Genomic DNA, 20,210 nt, shown 5'->3' with positions numbered 1-20,210 from the left:
TGAGGTGTCCACACTAAATAAATCAAGAATATAAACATAATTGTTTTATTTTAATTTGTGATAATTACATGCATTTTTATAGCAACCAGTATCTCAGAAAGATTTAGAGTGAGTGGAGGGGAACAGCTAGTCCACCACACTATGTGGACAAGCATGTCAGACTGCATTGCTCATCGCTCATAAATCAGACCAATTAAACCAAAGGATGATTAATCTGGCCAATCATGCAATGGTTAACACTACTACTTTTCAGAGTGCTTAGGAATCCACAAGGCATGCTGAGGTATTAAAATGTTGAATCCGAAATACTGCTGAACCGCCTTCTCAGTATCCCCATCATTGGGATGCCAGTTGTAGGTCGGCCAAAGATTAGAGAGTGCCCCCTACTGGGTTAATTAAATGATCTTCTTGCTCTGGCATTTTTCCTGTGAGGTCTTCTATCAATGCATGTGCTAATTGTACAGTCCTGCTAAGCTCTGGCACTCTGGCAAGAAAATGCTACCGGGTGGTACGATGACTGGCCTTTAGCTTCGTTTTCCAGGTTACTGACATGTTTTCCCGAATATAATCTGCCCAAACTGAATATTTTCCATGTACTAAACAATACAGCCGAGGTCGCTCCCCACGCACTTACTTTGCTAACCGCTGGGTGTCGCTGTGCTCACGCCCACGAATTCAGCCCCTACGCTTCTTTCAACAAGAACTGCGAAGAGGTATCTACAGTCTAACATAAAATTGCACGTGAGAAATGAAAATATGTATGTGAGGGAGTGAGAGAAAGGGAGTTTGGAAAGGGGGAACAGAAAAGACCACGAAAAACTGACAACCTGGGTTTGGCAGAACAGGAAAGTCTAGATGGGGGGAATCCGGAGGAACAACAGCCAAATCCAGTCAAGGCACCAGACATGAATTCGAGGTGGGTTTGTGACATTTGAAATAGTTTGCTTTCGTGATTGTTTCCAGTGCGAATTTTTTGCTTTGAACGGCAGCTAGTGAACAAGCGCTGAGATTTATTTATTTGTTTATTTGTGTGGGCGTCCGGGTTTGACAGCTGGCTTGTGTCTAGAGGACCCTTTAGTGTCAAGGGAACTGTTCTTCTGCCCCTTTTTGGTGCCAGAACAAAATTCTCATACATCGCGAGGACAACATCTGGGGTACTTTTCCCGTTAAATTTCCGTTTGAACCTTTAACTTTAATATCATCTTTCCTCTGGTGAATTAAAGAAAAAAATGTGAAGTCCAAGACTTTACAAGCCGAACCGCGAGTGGTGAGGGGACAGTCTTTGGTTTACATTCCAAATCAGTAAGTGTTGTTTGTCCGGGCTATTTGGATGCCAGTGATACAGTTTGTGTTCGGGTGTTTTAATCATAAAAAGACTCATTAAGATTTAGCCTAAGAAACTAACTTGCCGAATAGTCGCTGTTTGTATGCTATACGGAAATTATTATACTCGAATGAAAGAACATATTCGGTTATCCAAATGAAAGCAAGCAGTAACAGATCACATCGTTGAGACCGTTTTTCCCGACATTATAAAGTCAGATATTTAGGCAACCAGAGATCAATAATATTATCCATTACCGAGTGCTAACGCACAGTTCACGGTTCTTCATATTTTCACATGACAGTAGCCAGTAACTGTAACCTACACCTGCCAAATTAATACATTTAAATTCAAATGAATGAAGGTATTGTCGTTATCTGCGATCTTTGAATGTTCCTGAAATAGTCTAAATATAAGAACAAAATTAAATAATATCACTCAAGTGTTTCATAAGTTATTCAACATTTTTTTTTTAGAAATTGGCTTTAAGTATAATAAAAATAATATTAAAATGGGGAGTGTAAACAAAAACAAAACAACTAGGCCTAATTACTCTCCGTGATCCAGTGACTCTAAAATTGTAAGTCAGAATATAGGAATCATGCTGAGAAAATGAATATTATCATATCATGGGCCTATGTGCGCTACTGTTTCTTCCGGAGATTTTCTCAGTGCGAATTTACATGTGCAGCATTTTCTCTCTTGAGGCGCTACGTATTGCAAAATGAATTGGCTATGATATCTATCTATCTATCTATCTATCTATCTATCTATCTATCTATCTATCTATCTATCTATCTATCTATCTATCTATCTATCTATCTATCTATCTATCTATATATATGCGCGCATAATTGTGCGATTTTCTTTTTATTTAGGGAAAAAATTAAATTACATAAACCATTTAACCCGTTTATATAATGCTGGATATTTACTGGAACTGTGCAGGTAACGCAACTTAAAGAATAGAGTGACATTGTCTCACTCCGGATTCGAACTAAAGGACACTACTAGCCTACCTCTGGAAGTGTTATTGCCTAAGCACTGCAACAGGTGTCAAATCACGCAAATCGCTCAGAGACAAGGTGAGAGAGTGCACGACCATATACATCAGACTTCAGACACATCAGCTTGTTTTCCAAACTCTGGGGCTTTCTCCGCCCATGTCTAACTCGGGACGCAGGACCTGGCTATCTGTTATCCAACTGATGTAGATGTAGATACGGAGGAAGACTACTGCATTTTCTTTTCAAGTCTGCATTTTTAGGGTATACATTGTGAAAAAGCAACGATAAGGACTATATGCCATTGCTTCACAGACAGAAACTCATGGCGATGAAAATGAGTTTACATTACTGAGCAACGTTTTAAACAGATCTTACATTAGACAATGAACTACAACTAGCAGTCACTGAGAAAAGGGGCCAAAGAGGAAACCTGACAGAATAGTACAAAATTAACCACATTAACAGCAGCAGCTATATCCAAATTCTGAAAAAGGCTTGGTAATTTGGACATTTAATTTAGGGGATGACAAGGTTGAAAACACAACAGCAAACCAGCCACTTTCAAATTTCTCTGTTCTGCCGAATATTTTCTTCGTCCTCTTTGGGGTGCCTGGGATGCATTTTTTAAGCAAGTCCCCGAGTCTCTGAAATTAAATCCACTCGCTCGGCGCTGGGAGGCGGCTGTGTGATATACAATAAGGGACCTGTCTCTTTAAGACCAAGCCTCGATGTGTTGCACAGTTCAAGTTGGGGTCACTCGAAGTTCCTGCCCTCGGTTTTACCTTTTAGTTTTATTATAGACTGACATCACACGGGGCGCTAAAACACTTACGGCGCATAGAAGCCCCATTATCATCTCCGCGCGTATTATTGCTTCGGTACAAAAATAGACGAGGAAATTACTAAAATACAAAATCGGAGGAAACTGATGCTGGACTAAGCACGTATTTTATAGGAGGGGGAGAGGAAGAGAGAGAGGAAGATTCAGAGAGGTGGATGCAGAGAGAGAGAGAGAGAGAGAGAACGAGAACGAGAGAGAGAGAGAGAGAGAGGGAGAGAGAGAGAGAGAGAGATCCATAGCAATTAATAATAAAGAGTTGGCAGCGGTGCTTGGAAAACTGGCATGGTTTTTGGAGGCTGGCAGTTCAAAGTTGAGACGTCAGAAATGACTCCAATAGAGTGTTGAGATGATCATTAAGGGAGACTTAGAGCGGATGGCAGAAGAGTTCGGGCATCCAGGTAAAGTGTTAATATACATTTAAGCTTTTATTTTAATATATCGTGGTAGCGTTATGATCAGAAGTTACGGGAGGACTTGTGTTTCAGAGCAACAGAAGAGTATGCGCAATCAGAGTTGTTTTTTTCCCAGATATTTCTTTTTACTACTGGTGTAGTTTGATTTTAATTTTTTATTTTAAACCAATTTACCATTTACTTTTAAAAAATCGTATTATAAAGGAAAAGGCTACAAACGCGTACGTATTTAGAACATTCAGCTTTTCGACCACGTAAATTGTTTGTCGTTTTAAAGTGACAGCTGGACTAATGGCTTAAATGAGGTAAGTGGCAGGTTCCTATCCGCGTGCTCTCTTGAGAAGTGTTACAAGCTGAAACCCTGTAGCACTGTTTCGGGGTGTTTAAAATTGTGTATCTGTTAGCCTCTGGATTGATGCAATTCCGAACGCAGTAACAAAGAATGCCTTTCCTAATTTTTTCGTAGCGACAGCGGTAAGGGATGTCTTTTTAACATTTAAATATTTATGAGCGGGCTTCTCTCGACTGGTAAACACTCCAGGGTTCGATTTAAACCGATGTTGTCATCTTTGCAGTTTGTAATGATTAAGTCTGGGTGGGAAAAAAACTGTCCTTACATCTTCGGAGTTGTGGTGTGGACATGGCCATATAAGTGGACACATGAGAAGGTGATGCGCTAACAAACATTTTAGTAATCTGAGCAATTCTAAATTATCGGAGGTCTTAATTTGCTCTGAAGGACAAAATGATTAAGAACATTAAGAATTAAAAACGCATCTGTAGACGCTGTAAATAACGATATACTTAATTAATTAAAGCAATATTACATATACATCTTGTTTAAAATTAAATGTATTGTCTAAATATGCAGAAAGAACTATGGAATAAAACCCCCAAATAAAACATGTTCATGAACTATCTGGAAGTCGGATAAACAGGGAGTGAAAATGAAGTCTTGTGGAATGCACGCGCGATAGCACAGACCCAGTATGCCTTTCCTAATGTTAAGAGAAAGCAGACCAGCAATCAGATTATTAGAGCCTACAGTTTAAATATCAATGTCTGTTGGTATAATGAATGAGTCGTATACAAGAAAAGACGCGACAAAAGACGCGACAAGACAGATTCCTCGCACCTCTTTTGGGCCTACAGGAAAAGTGCCCGAAGACCATTTTTTTCAAAGTATAACGGATCTTTATTAAACGGCCTATGCTCTGATAGACACTTTAAACACATTAAAAAATAAAATGTGTAGCCTAAAGGTACTTAAGTCAAATAGTAGCGGATAATGTAGATTATCAAAGCATGGCGACTCTCTTCAATATCTAAAACGTATCTATTTAATAAAAGTGACCTTTGGCCAGTTATTAATTATTATTTATAAAATATTATTGTTATTATTATTATTATTATTATTATTAGTATTATGTTCACGTGTATTAAAATAGTGGTATCCTCAGTCAAATGAACCATCTTTAGGTCATTTTGCGGGGATTTCTGTTCTGTTCTTGGCAGGAGTTATGAATGAAAATCCAAGGGTCTGCAGACACAGACGAACAGAATTACAACAGCCGAGGGGAGGTTCGCTGAGGAAGTTGTACTGTGTGCACTGTGTAGGCTATATTCATTTTTGGTGAGATAACGGGAAATGAGTGACGGTATTTGCTTCGCCTTCAATTATTGTGCGATCAAGCCGGAGGGGACGACTGCAAGATGGATAGCGCCCTCTCAGGAGTTCGTAAAGTAATGGACTGTACGGAAAAGAGACACAACAAACCAAGCAAACTAATCTTTCTTACTACATTGAATTCTGAACGAACGAGGTGCAGCTGACAGGAAGACAAGTATAATTTAAACCAATTTCTTACTACAGTGGCGATTGAAGAAAACAGTAAGAGAGAGAGAGAGAGAGAGAGAGAAAAGTTAAGAGGAGAGAGGGGGGCGTGCTCCCCGATTTAACTTCAGCCGCGTCTAAAACAAACACACCGGGTAGAGAATGGCGATTGCTTGTCCCGCGCTTAATGAGAACTCTGCACGATGTATGTATGCGTATATATATATATATATATATATATATATATAGAGAGAGAGAGAGAGAGGGGATGGGAACGCAAGTAGATAAAATGTGTATTAAACAGGTTAAATGATCAACCGCTATTTTCTTTGTCCCATTCATTAAAAACAACAACAAAATAAATGAATAAAATAAAACAATTAAAAATATATTGAAAATAAGAAACCTGCCGATGTACTTTAAAAGCGCTTACGCAGTGGACCTGAGAAACTGCAAACATGTTTCTCGTTTCTTTCCACGGTCACTAGGCTACGCCCTTAAATGAAAAAAACAAACCAAAAAAAACCAAAAAAAACAAAAACAAACAAAAAAACAAAACAAAACAAAAAAAAAAAACAAGCCACATTTGTAAAACTATATAATTATGAATCTCATTTAGATTAACTTGTGCATTTTATTTACCGAGCCTTGCTGTGGCAGCATATGAAAAATATTACAGTAATATAATTTGGCAGTGATGGACAGAGTACCAGATGTTTGTTCTCAGCAGGTGTCATGGCTGGTACATGATGAATCGATTGTTATTTATCGAATGGCAATATTTTTCAAGCAAAGTATGCCGAAAACAAATATTTGTTTCAGAAAATTCCACGTGAGATTCTGCCTGTTTATAAACAGGAAATATTGTGTCCAGGCACCCCTTTAGAAGGCCACTGCATTTGAATGCATAATATGGTTATATTATGCGGAAATAAATATTTTCTGCCATAGGCCTACCGTGTTGACCTATATTGCCTTAGAACACATACAATAAATAGCAAACGCAGAGCAAAAGGTGTTCATCAATTCTTTAGCAAACACTAAGCATGGTGTCGTGTAGGCTAATCTCATCCAAAAACTCCGAAAAAGGAAATGATTAATATGAGAAGTTAAAGGAAGTGTGAAGGATGTATTTTATTAGTAGGTCTCCTAAGTCTAAACCCTGCCTCACCCGCAAACGAGCAGTCTGACAGCACAGTCAAAATAGGCGGAATTATGAAAGTCAAACCGTATCAACCGTCACTATCACTCACCTATTCTCAAACGAACCACTTCCATATATCCAGCATAATCAAATGTGTTAAACACATAATATCAAACATACTGAAAAAATGAAGAGCCATAACCTCTCATTATGTCACCAAATGTAGGCTCGAGTAATTTTCTTTGCTAGGTATACACAACAGATGTTTTCGTTCTTCAAAATAAGACAATATTCGCGACAGGCTTGTGGAAAAAGTAGTCAGTCTTAAATAGTTTATTTCAAGATAAGAACGAACAGGCTTTTGCTTTATTTAATTACTCCCCTGGTGAGGCCTTGGTGCACAACCGACGGCTCAAAGAAGCCAGTTTGTTTATAGAGGTAATTTTCGGTATTTCCATTTAAACGACACTGCCTAATTAAAGATGCTTTTGGCTCAATATTTTACTTAGCCTATTACTGAATAAACATATCCTATTGCTATTTATGTTTTCCATGTACGTGTTACGAAAAGCATTGCCCTCTATTTGCATTTTATTCTCATTCTGAACTCCCAAGCGCTTATCTGTCACGTCACTCGCACAGGCCGTCTCTTTGAAAAGCAGAGCATGAAAGGTCATTATTTTCACTAAAAATCCAGTGAAATTTTTTAGACGCCCTCGTATATAAATAGCACAATCTAAACTGTGGTTCGTGTTCTGCGCGGAACAGTTTGCTAATCAATGACAATTAGGAATTGGTGTATACAATTCGAAAACAACTTTGCATGTACAGTCCTATCTAAAAGTAGTAAGCAACTCAGTATGCTGCGTAAACTTGTTTATTAACGTATGATACATATGTCGGAGACTAAGAGGCCTAAAATATCATAGTGCCTATCCACATGTAGCCTATTCATAACACTAAATCAATGGAAAATCCATCCAACGAAGCCCATGCATTTTTAATTATATGTGCGATTAAGGGGAGCTCTAACTCTTTATACATAAAATGAGGATAGCATACATATATGATTATACGGCCTAATTTCAGCAGGGACACAAACAGTAACTCATTGGATAAGACAACTCCCCTAGAAAATAAAATTTAAAAACAAATTGTTTATACCGGATTCATCCGGCCGCCTACAGTATGCGACGACGTCTGGAGAGGATATTAGTGTTTACTCATAAAATTCAAACAAAGGATTTAAGATGTGATTTACTCATGTTAACACTTCCGTCACTTTTTACGCTTGCATATACAATGAAAGCAATACATGTAGGCCTATTCGTATGTTTGTGAGTGTGTGCAACGGAGAGAGAGAGAGAGGGAGAGAGAGAGCGCTCCACTGTGCTGTCATTTCACAGCGAAACGTTCGCAATTTTACTTTAAAATCACGATGGAAAATGACTAATTATGAGAAGGGTGAAGAGTTCACCTAAATATCACACAATCGGCTTAATGTATAACGTATATTTTTGCAGATTTCCTTTCAGTTTGATGCTCCGGGCTTTCAAAGCACCTGCCAAGGGACTTTTAACAAGACACACCCATTAAGGTTAACGATTTATAACAAAACATTTAAAGTTTATTTCTCAGTGCAACTTTAAAAGACATCGACATCATATGAGTAAAGAAATGTGGTGATCATTGTCTGAATCTAATATGTCGAAGAATTAGAAAAAGTAAATGCGTAAAAGTTACCTATAAATGAACTATGGGAATGGCAGTCACGCGCATCCATTGTTTCAGAACCGGAATACACTAGCTGTAAAGGAAAACAGATTACCATACAGGTTGCACATTGGGGCTAGTTTTCCAGTGTTTAGGTGCGCAGGTAGTAAAAATGTGAAAAATTTGTCTCCGCTTTAATTTGTCAAAGTAGGGTTAATTTACTCGACATCAAACGGAGTTTGATACTTGCACGCGCAGATCCGGGTCGATCGTGCGTCCCCTCCTCGCCGGCAGAACGTTACAGGATGTAACCTATGGTAAAGGCGGCGCACTAGAGACCGAGAGTCTGTGGAGATGGGGATGAGGAAGCGCTGTAGTCGTTTTGAAAGGCTGCGCAGCTTTCATTTCGCTCTCAGATTCGCAGCCAAGGTAAAGATACTTGTCCGCGGAATGTCGTAATTTTTCACAGTGCGAATGCATTTATGTTTATAAAACCACAAAGACTGCGTGAAGAAAACATTATGAAAAATCATTTAGAGCATTACACGGTCAATTTAAAGGCATTCAACAAATTTCAGTAGCGATGTTAATGGTGGGGGACAATATTTATTTCCTTTATTTGAGTTGAGCTTTCAATTAGCCTACCTTAACATAAACGTACTTACCGTGAAAAGATTATGAAATCCCGAATACATACGATGCAAATAACGTCAACTATTTATATTAAAGATCTAATTCGACATAGGGATGAAAGTGGTTGGATCTACAAAGAGCACTGAGTTTGTGGGATGCAGGTATAGGCCTGCTGTCAGCGCAGCAGAAGCATTGTGAGGAAAATAGTTAATAGTTCTGATTGTCCCCGAGGATGCAGTTTTCATAAACAGGGTCGTGTCATCTTTTGCTTCTGACATCTCGTCTTGTGGGGTTTACTGAGACCCCACAGCACAGAGTGACACGTGTCCGTTAAAAAAACTGTATCCAGGTATATCACAGTGCCTAATTTTCATCCTTGTTTGGGAACAGTAGCCTATTGCTCGCATGGGTTTGTGGCACAAGGAACGGATGTTCAACAGTGGCGGATGTTGTCCTTGGTTGCAACACACTGTCTGTGTTCCGACCCCCCGGGATATTTTCTCTGTGGAGTGACGTGTTGTCCTGTCATCCATGCTCGGAATGCTCCACAAAGCTTGTCGTCCTAACTTCCAATTTAGGGGGAAAATCTGCTGCAGATCTAAGTAATCACTTTAGAGCAATGGTGTCCAATCTTATTTGAAAAGGGCCGGTGTGGGTGCAGGTATTACACTACGACACCTTATTAAACTAACACACTAATCATGGTTTTCAGTGAAGAGCTTGATAAGTGGAGTCTGGTGTCTTAGTGCCGGACTAAAACAAAATCCTGCACCCACACCGGCACTTTTCCGATAGGTTAGGACACTTCTGCTTTAGGGCATGGTTGTTAACATTATTTAGAACACATATACTTGTAAAATCATCAGAGAACGTACCGACGCACACTATTGTGCGTCGCACGTGGAAACTTGCAGAAATACACCGGGCGCAGCGGCGTGTCCAGTCAGAGGTTAATACTACACGAACGGAATCGCAAGGGAATTAATCCAAGTGAGATTTTTGTCAATTCAATTTGCGCACCCGCCTTTTACAGTAACCGTTTGATGTTGCGCGTTAAACGGCGTGCGAACTAAAGCAAGCCTTCCCGAGTTCAGACGATGGGCAGTCGGTGTCTGGATATTTGTTTAAGTAAAAGTGTTAGATGAGTCTGAGCTCAATATAAAACAAAGGATTTTGAGTCTATTAAACAGCCAGCGCGTGAGAGCCGTTCATGATATGTATTCTCCTAAATCACAACTCAAACTTTTCATCACTGCCGAACCAGCACAGTCCAAAAAAGGCAAAGAACACCTCTGTACCCATAACGGACGATGAACACGTTTCATTTGGGGCAGGCGCCTGCTTTGTGATCTCGCAGAGTGAAACCAAGTATTGTGGGATGGTCAGCAAAAGAAAAAAAAAAAAAAAAAAGCTGCAGCTTTCAAGAAAAAGACTTTAATGAAATCCCCCTTAAAGATGGACCATTAAAGGAAGAAATAGGACAAACTGATGTCGGGGACCAATGACAGGTTTCCTGGAATGTGCACATAATTATACAGAATAATTATTCACCTCCTTAAGAGGTGAATGCGGATGTGGCTTTTGGGGTGCAGAGGACCAGAGTATGGGTAACTGTTAACTGAGCAGAAGGGAATTAACGGCTCATCGACTGACACCACTGTAGGGCTAACAGTTCCTGTTAAATCTAGCACACGAAACTGCTAACTCAAAGCACCGAAACACTAATATTGCAGACAAAAAAGTATCGGAATTGTTTTTTTTCTGATATTTTAAAAACTACTCTTTTGCATATTTACTCTCCAAGCACGCTTTACTCAGCAAGTACCCCCCCCCCCCCACATATCATTTTTTGCTGTGATATACCGGAGGTGTTCACATTTATTCCTTTTACGTCTGAATGGAAAAAGTCACTTTTTATGAAGGCTCCCCTCCCCCCCCCCCCGTTACTGGTTTGTACCTGCAGGTTCTCAGACTCACAAACCTGTCGCACTTGCTTTGTTTAACACACCACACACCGCCCCAGGAATGCCAGAGCCCAGTAACATGAAAACACATTTATATTTGTGTCTTCCCGCCCCAAACCCCGTCGCCTTCTCCTTTTTTCGCTTTGTGGAACACAGTAGGAGGAAAGCAGGATGCGGAAGCTTGCTCTTTATCCCCGATGACAGAGCCCCAGCGCTACTCAAATAAGGCAATGATTCGCTTTCATAGAGAAGTCTGATAAGCCCTGCGTTCAGTGTAGCTCGTAACCCCTCAGGCTGTTTACTAGCACATAGTCAGTTGTATTACTTTCAAACTTCAAACTTTGGGGCAGGGGGGGGGAGGGTCATGAAACTGTATTATTGCTAAAATGTATTATAACAAAAATGTATTATTATCTGGGTTTACCCGTTATCCACGAGTGCATGCAAGCCTCCTGGTGCATTCACCAAGGAAATGAGCAGTGTCCATACAGCATAGATTGATTTTCTATCTGAAATACATGTTTCACTTGAATGTCTGTCATTATGAACAAATGTAAAAAATATGAATTCATTTTAAAATCTTTTAAAGTACAGCAAATAACTGAGTAGTGACACATATGTGAGTTGTAACACCTGTGACATTGCATTTACAGTTATTTACCTGTTGTAGGTGGCACTCTGAAGACGATGTTGGATGCCATGGAAGTCCCGAGTCACGCTAGGCACCTCCTCCTCCAGTTGAACTCACAGCGCACCAAAGGCTTCCTGTGTGATGTCATCATCGTGGTGCAGAACGCCCTCTTCCGCGCTCACAAGAACATCCTGGCCGCCAGCAGCCTGTACCTGAAGTCCCTGGTGGTCCACGACAACCTCATCAACCTGGACCACGAGATGGTGAGCCCGGGCGTGTTCCGGGTCATCCTGGACTACATCTACACGGGCCGGCTCAACGAGGGCGACCAGGGCTCGGGCGCGGAGCCCAACCTGGGCGCGGTCCTGGCGGCGGCCAGCTACCTGCAGCTGCTGGACCTGGTGGCGCTGTGCAGGAAGAAGCTGAAGAGGAACGGGAAGTACCACCACCTGCGGCCCATGCATGGCTTCGCGCCCTACGCCAAGATCGGGGTTGGAGGAGGGGGCCGGTACCGCGTGTCTGCCCCCGTCATCCAGTCCTGTTTCCCCGGGGGAGTTCTGAACAGACCCCCCCAGTCGGAGGAGCTGCCACCCCACCCTCTGGTCACTCACGTCGGGGAGATGTACGCGCCCCCGTCCTCTCAGGGTCCCCAAATCTACCCTGCGCCCCCGCCGGCCCTCCCCTTGCTGCCCCAGTCCAGCCTGAGGTCGAGCGCCCCGGAGAGGGACTGCTCCCCGCTCTACGGTCTCGACCTAACCAAGAAGAGCCCCGACTCCCAGTCGCAGCCAACGCTGTCCCACCCCGCCCTGTCCCACGCGCTCCTGCACCACGACGAGGGACGCCACAGCCCCGCCCCTCCCGGAACCAACGGGGGGCCTCTGACCCAAAGCAACGACTCGGCCTTCTCCGGGGAAGCGGAGGCAGAGGAGTACAAGGGCTCCCTCTCCTCCCACCCCCACCTGGCGCCCCGCCTCCCCCACTTCCACCGCTCCGACTCCCGAGGCCCGGACCCCTACCCCTGCCCGCCCAGCGCGGGCTCCGAAACCGGGGGCGAGGGGGCAGGAGAGCAGGGCAGCGAGGGGGGAAAGGTGTACCGCTGGGTCAAGCCTGAGCCCTTGCCCTATCCCCCCGAGGACGAGGAGGAGGACGACGAGGAAGAGGAGGACGAGGAGGAAGGGGCCGGAGGAGACCGGGGGAAAGAGACCAACCACCGGCATCACAACCACCACAAAAACGGCGAGGAGCACAAGCTGGGCGGGGCCGGGCGGCCGGGAGGGTACGGGTGCGAGGGGGAGGACGAGAAGAGCGGCTCGGCCAGCGAGGAGACGGGCAGCAGCGAGGGGCGCCCCTCGCCCATCTTCCACATGCCGTACGAGCCCGAGAGCTTCGGGGACAACCTGTACGTGTGCATCCCCTGCGACAAGGGCTTCCCCAGCTCCGAGCAGCTCAACGCGCACGTGGAGACCCACACCGAGGAGGAGCTCTACGGCCACCCGGCCGGCGAGCTGGGCAGCAGCAACGGCCACGGCGGCGCCGGCGGCGGGAGCAACGCCACCAACGTCAACCCGCCTGCCAACAGCCTGTCGGCCCCCCTGGGCCTGGGGGCGGGCTCGGGGGCGGGGTCTGGTGAGGTCATCCGCCCGTACCGCTGCTCGTCCTGCGACAAGTCGTACAAGGACCCGGCGACCCTGCGGCAGCACGAGAAGAGCCACTGGCTGACGCGGCCGTACCCCTGCAGCATCTGCGGCAAGAAGTTCACCCAGCGCGGCACCATGACCCGCCACATGCGCAGCCACCTGGGCCTCAAGCCCTTCGCCTGCGACGCCTGCGGCATGCGCTTCACCCGCCAGTACCGCCTGACCGAGCACATGCGCATCCACTCGGGCGAGAAGCCCTACGAGTGCCAGGTGTGCGGCGGCAAGTTCGCGCAGCAGCGCAACCTCATCAGCCACATGAAGATGCACAGCGGGGGCGGCGTGGCCGACGGCAAGCTCAAGATGGACTTCGCCGACAGCATCTACCCGCTGGGCAAGTACGCCGAGCACCTGGGGCTCAAGCACGAGAAGGCCTCCGCCCTCCTGGCCCAGGCCTCCCAGCACCTCCTGGCGGACGCCAAGGCCATGGAGAGCCTGTACCCGCTGTCCAAGCTGGCCGCCGAGCACCTGGGGATCATCCACGACAAGATGGATACCCTCCGGCAGCCGCTGGGACCCCCTCCCCCCTCCCAGCAGCTCTCCTCAGAGCCCAGAGCCATCGACCGCTACTCCCCCAGCTAGAGGGGGTGAGGGACCCCGGACCGGAGCCAACGCTACCCACACCCACCCCCTGCCACCCGTCCCCCTGTGACTGTGCCCTCTTGGTTGTTAAGCCATAACACACAAAGGCAGCCAAAGGCAAAGCTTTGTGTGCCTTAAAATTGGAAGCACTTAGAAGTCTGCTTACCCCTGACCCCACGTGTGCCTGAGCCTCACAGGGAGGGGCCCAGACGCACGCTTGCTTCACTTCAGAGAAGCGGGAAAGAAACAGGCGAGCAGACATTTACGGACCTGTAAAAAGTGCCTTTTCAAATTCTGCAGTGTGTGCACTTAAAAAAATCATTCTGAAATGAAAAGGACAAACTTGCGTGGAAACACAAACCAAAGCAGTATCATATTTTTTTAAAGTCGTTTCTACAAAGAACTGTTAAGCTGTCGAGCCAAAAAAGGTGAACAAGCATGTTTTCTGCCTTTTTTTTCCATTTTTTTAAACTTTCATATTCAAAAGCCAAAGAACACGGCGGAATAAAGACATTGTGAAACATGTTGCAGTCATATCCTATAACTGTGTACTTAATAATTGTAAATTTAGAGCAATAAAGAAAGAGGAACCAAACGCAAAGCACATAGAGACATGATTCAGGGCTTCTGTCCAGGCCCGAGGAGGAACTTGGACAGTAGGAAAAGCCAAACCTTTGGGAACTTACAGTGCTCAGAAGACTTTGTTTTTTTGCATTCTGTTGTTGTTCAGACTACCACACTTCCTCCTATCCCCACCCATCAGGACTGCCCCACTCTTCTGTGTATGAGCTCACTAACTGCTCTAACGCTGTCTCCCCCCAGCCCTTGTTTTCTTGAATCACGCTGAAGAATGTGTTCGGCAGGACTATAAATCACAGCACGATCGCCTGGAAAACCCTTGCACCCGAAACCAAAAACCAACCGGCTTACCTGGTGTTCAGTGCTCAGTCCTATATGCAAATAGCGCCGTATTGACCCGGCGAAACCGGTTCGGTCTGGGCTACACCGGGAGCAGGTGTGGCAGAGAATGGTCATGTGACCACTAGCCCAAACACGGGAGGATAAGCGCTGTCTTGCCGTCGTGGACATGCGGTGCCCTCCCCCATCCCCCCGAATTACAAGGCTGGGTTCTGTTGTTTATGAAAATCTGCTCATGTGACGGCTCCCCGCTGGGCCGCCCCCGTCCCCGTGGCCTGCAGCCGGGCGGGGCCGCCGGACCCCTCCAGCTGCTCCAGTAGTGTGAAATCTGTGAAATCCCAGATCCTCCCGGACGGGTCGCGCTGCCGTCCGACCCCCCCCCCCCCCAAACCGTCGACACTACTGCCGCTGCCCCCGCCGTCCACACGCACCCACTCCCTCATCCCCCACACGCTCCCCCCGCCGTCCACACACACGCACTCCCCTCATCCCCCACACGCTCCCCCCGCCGTCCACACGCAGTCCCCTCATCCCCCACACGCTCCCCCTGTTCCGCTGCCATCCAGCTGCTGCCTCCTGTTACCCCGCCATGCAGCTGGGGGCCTGCACCGCACACGTTCAGGCCTAAATGGCGTTGGGTAAGACACTCCTTAAATATTTACCCTTTATTCACACATAACCCCACATCCCCTAATCACAACCACCCCCCCTTCAGACAGCTTCTCCAGAGTCATTAATGAGCGCAATCCATTTCGTTTTCAGTGTGCATTTAACACATTCACACCTTCTGCTAACACCGTGAGCAATCCCAAAACATGCCCCATTAGTCTCCTCACAGGCAGGCAGGCAGGCAGGCAATAATACATACGTGATTAACGGCTGTGCAAGGAACACAAACATTTCAAATAACAGTCGAGGGGAGGGGGGAGGAGAAAAAAAAAAGTCTCAGAGGAATGTTTTCACCCGCAACGTCTGCCGTCTCGAAAGCCCAACTGAAACAAGCTGCTGAGCAGCAGACGATGCCGGAGACGGATCGGAATTCTGCGGACCGTGGGGCGGCTGCGTCGCGGTGTCCCGAGCCGAACGCGGCGGGCGCGGTCGCTGTGAAACGAGCGCATCCCCATCGCCCCCCCGCGTCCCAGACCGGGACACTACACAAGGGCACGTGGGCGGACCTGTGGAGGAGGTAGGGGCCGCTCTAACGTGTCTAAAGTGCCTTCCCTTTTAGAACAATGCCTTTAGGGTTAAAAAGAGCCTTCTTTCCTGTAGCATTTCAGTGTATCACGTTCGTCTCAGCACGGAAGTCACCGTGCCTAATTAAAGGTCTAGGCTGACGTGTGTGTTCGGGGCACTTATTTTGACTTTTTTTTGTGAGGGGGGGTGGGGGGGGCATGGGTGGGGCAGGGATATTAACAGTCATTCTGTGTACAACCTGTGGATAATTTTTTCTTGTTATTATAGTTATGATTGTGTTTAAATGATTTTTTTTTTCTTTTTCTGAAATGATGCCAATGATTTCAACGATGTGCATTTATGTTAATATGCAGTTATCACCTTACTTCCTGTGACACTTTTGTTTAAAGCCCAGAGGTCTTGCTGTTGTCACAGTTCAAATTTTAATAAGGCAAAGTCAGTCTAATTTATTTCAGCGATTTGATAACGATCTCAGGAGCACGTTCAATATTTCACAGACCGCATTCAGAACAGAGGCCATAGCGCACATTTAATTTTTACGTTTTAGTTTTGCATCGACGCCGTCGGTCAAAACGCAGATCACTCCAGTCATAACGAGCTCTGAGAAGCCAAAAGATGGGCCGCCTCAAATATGCGCCTTGAGGTGATTAAGCCGAAGCCAAACCCCAGTGTGGCGCTGCGGATCTGACAGGCATTTAAATGAGACAGATGTGCGCTGTTGTGTGGGCGGGGTCGCGCTGAACTCTGGACGGACTCCGAAGGCAGGGGCGATGCCGGGCGAGGGCAGGAGCACGCAGGCACGCAAGACCCCGCGCCCAACCGGCGCGTGAGGTGGCAGCAGGCGCGGCGTCCCCACGCGCTCCAAACGCACAGCTGAACAGCAAATGGAGCTGGCGAGATCAACGTGCAACAAAGAAAAAAAAAATTAATGCGAGCCGAGATTTAAAAAAAAAAAAAAAAAAAAAACGTAAGAGCATTGCTGTGCACGGGCAACCACATGTGGAAAAAAGAAAAGAAAAAAAGAAGTGAAATCGAAATTCAATCAAATTGATGCAAGAAACCTGTTACACACTGATTAACTTCAGAGTTAATCAGTGATGAGGTATTCAGTTGATCTAACAAAACAAAGCTAAATGTACTTCTGGTAAAATATTTTTCCTTGGTAAACAAGGAGGGGATAGAGAGTGAATGTTTTTAATACTGAACGTTGGTCATCAGAGAGCACATTCCCTTCCTCCCTGTCATTCGTTTGCTTGCCCTCTTTCTCCCTCAATTCACACGCATGCTCTCATTGACCATCTCTATCTCGCTCGCTCGATTCAACTGACTGTCTTTTTCTCTCCCCCTCTCTGCCATTTGCTTTCCTGTCAGACAAAACACAAGAAAAAACAAAGGGAAAATGTTTCCACCGCTGCCATAAGTCCTAAGAGGAAAGACAGGGTGAGCGAGAGGGAGGGAAAGCCAGAGAGAGAGAGAGAGAGATAGAGGGGGAGGAAAGAGAGACAGAGAGTTCTGGGTTATTCTGTGTAGGTTGTTAGGGGCTCTGAGACTGTTTGGTACAAGGCCAGAGGTCAGGGAAGTCTGCTGGTGTGTGTGTCTGTGTGCGTGTGTATATGAGCGTGTGTGTGTGTGTCTGTGTGCGTGTGTATATGAGCGCATGTGTGTGTGTGTGTGTGTGTGAGAGAGAGAGAGGCTGAAGGGGGGGGGTTGGGTTGGGACTTCTGGCTCAGCAGTAACCCAGGACAGGATGTGCTGTGTGTTTCTGCTCAAAGCCAGAGAAAGAGAGATATGGAGACAGGGAGGGAGGGAGGGAGGGATGGAGAGAGGGAGATAGAGAGTGCAGGGGAAACTCGGGGCTATTGTCTGAAGGTGGAAGTGCAGTCCATCCTCTCAATGAGCCAGGCTGCTGTCCATTGAGAAAAAAAAGCTCGCTGCTCATCTTTCTGCACACTTTCTTTTTTCACGTCCAGTCGGGAAAAAGCTGTCAGACCGCTTCATCTTGGCCGTTTAACCCCTGGTGTGTGTGCGCTGGCCCGGCCTAGCCTAGCCTAGCCTAGCCTAGCCAGAACGCCACTGTCAGACTGCCAGAAACAGCCTGAGCACAAACAGACTGTGGAAGGATGAGTTTGTACAGCCAACAAGGCAGACCCATAAATTTGCACATCAACATCTGCATGAATAACCGCAGCAATAACCAAAGCAAGTGCAAAACAATCCTATGGATATGTATTAAAGTCAATGACCGATGGTGTAACAGTAAAGAACTGCTCTTCAGCTCCTTCAATCTAAAAAAAAAAAATAATAATAATAATATGAAACTGATTGCACATGAGGAGTTGAAGTGCAAAAACTAGTAACACATATCAGGCGTGCCAAAAATGACAGGAAATCAGAATATACGTCAACTGCAATGCAGTGAAGATTTAGTGATTTGCATGGGTGATGTACCATGCGAAATAAAAAGGAGTTACTACCGAAGCTGAAGGCTGACATTGAGGACGTAGCGCTGTCTGAGGGTCTATGCGAGAGAATGACCAGAAGGGAACGCGTTCACGCCACCGTCCAAAGCCTGACCGTGTTCCAAAGTGCTGCTATACCGGTGAACAGTGTGGAACAGGAGGTACAGGGACACATTGGGATCACACTGACAAACAGAACACAACCCGTCCACTTTGCCTTATTAAAGTAGATCCTAGTGACAGGAGAGTGAGGTCTCATCAACTAGCCAATGGGTGGAGCTGCAGTGAGCTGTCAGTCATTGACCTGTCTGAACCAATCAGAAGATTTAGCGCTCCAACAGCAGAACAAACGAGAAGATTGACATCAGTGAGTCCCTGATAGTATAAAGGCGCAAACATTTTTGGTTTTAGGAGGTCTCATTCTCCCATTTGCATCACACTGTGTAAGGGACCATCTGAAAAGGGCTCTGAACACAAGCTCCTCTGGGACTTTGCCTTATTAAAACACCCATTCTCCCCTCCCTAAGACGTTAAAAACAGAGGAGGAACACGATCACCAAGGCGGGATTTTTAGCATGAAATGCGAACTTGCCTTGTCATTCTGAAAATACCAAAAAAAAGGGCTTTAAGGTTTAAAAAGTGTCAATACTGCCTTTTTTGTTTTTGTTTTGTTTGCTTTTTTATTTTTCCATTTTTGCAGGGATTATTTAAAAAATAAATGAATAGCTAGATGGAAAAAGTATTTACTGAAAACTGTTTAAGGGTCAGCCTGTGTATTGGGAATTTTCAACTGTGGCACAGACCAAATCAAAAGCTGGACCCACAAATCACTCATTGCAAACAGCTCCCTGGTGCTTTCTGGCACTTGCTAATGGGAGGTGGGGGTCGTGGGGGCAGCTGTGCCTGCCCATGGGCCCCAAGCGTGGGGGTGTGTGATGTGTGTTAGGGTCCACTCTGAGCCTGATTGCACCTGTGTGTGTTTCGAGTGTGTATGTTGCGTACGTGAGTGTGTGTGTGCGTGTGTGTGTGTGTGGGGCTGTCTTTGAGTTTCCCCAGAGTCCAGCAGTGTGAAATAGGAAGGAGAGTGGGATTTCGTACTTTATTACATCCAGCTGTTTTGGGTTTATTCATAAAAACCTGCGCACTTTTCCTGAAAGGGTTCAAACCACGACCGTGTTCCCTTCGCGACTCCCCTGCTTAGACCACTCGCCCACTTTCTGCTCTCTTCGTGAGCCTCCCCACCCCCCCCATTCCGCCCCCGCCCATTCGAACCTCTCCTCTCCCCCACCCTCCCGCTCCTCCCTGCGAAGCAGGCACTTCCAGCTGGTCTTCACGCTGAAGAAGACAGTTGTCCAAATGTTTATGCCAGCAACTGCTTTCTTTTTCTTAACGCCCCAATCAAACGCGTCAAAATACTTCCATGTTGAGATGGGTCAAGTAAATAGAAAAGGGGGAAAAAAAAGGGTCGTTTTGTTGTTGTACTTTGCAGAAGACATGAGAAAGAGGATCGAAAACAAGAGCGAAAAAAAAAACGCAACGAAAGGCAAACCCCTGAGAACCAGGAAGTGAGTGATAATGTCAGGAGATTATGGACAAAGGAAAATACACAGAGAATCAGGCCAGTAAAATAAATACATGTATGCAGAAATTGCGCAAGTCGGCCCCATCCGCAGTGTACCAGCCAGCACACATGGCGAGGGACCCCTGCCAGAAGCTCTCTGCCAGACTAAATTGCCTTTTTTCAAAAAAAAAGAAAGAAAAAAAAAGTGCAATTACCCTTTCTCTCGTTCTGACATTTCGAGAGAGAGGCCGTGTCTGCGTTGGGCCAAGCTTTGGTGTGCCGACAACAATGGCAGCGA

General features: G+C 45.7%; 1 protein-coding gene across 6 annotated transcripts; it reads left to right on the top strand.

The window, feature by feature from the left end:
• The first annotated feature begins 699 nt into the window (after nucleotides 1-699).
• hic1 (hypermethylated in cancer 1) lies at nucleotides 700-19,954 on the top strand. Of its 6 annotated transcripts, none has more exons than XM_064351409.1 (2): nucleotides 700-916; nucleotides 11,544-19,954. In XM_064351409.1, the coding sequence occupies exon 2, from the start codon at nucleotides 11,561-11,563 to the stop codon at nucleotides 13,778-13,780; it is 2,220 nt and encodes a 739-aa protein (XP_064207479.1). In that variant the 5' UTR covers nucleotides 700-916; nucleotides 11,544-11,560; the 3' UTR covers nucleotides 13,781-19,954. The 6 variants fall into 6 exon arrangements, with proteins under 6 accessions (XP_064207479.1, XP_064207478.1, XP_064207481.1 ...); XM_064351408.1 differs by having other exon boundaries at nucleotides 11,527-19,954; XM_064351411.1 differs by lacking the exon at nucleotides 700-916 and adding an exon at nucleotides 3,055-3,570 and having other exon boundaries at nucleotides 11,527-19,954.
• The last annotated feature ends 256 nt before the right edge of the window (nucleotides 19,955-20,210 follow it).

This window comes from Anguilla rostrata, chromosome 9, assembly GCF_018555375.3.
Source record: "Anguilla rostrata isolate EN2019 chromosome 9, ASM1855537v3, whole genome shotgun sequence".
Lineage (NCBI taxonomy): Eukaryota > Metazoa > Chordata > Actinopteri > Anguilliformes > Anguillidae > Anguilla > Anguilla rostrata.
Note: the sequence above shows the minus strand (reverse complement) of the source record. Positions and strands in the feature narration are given on the sequence as shown.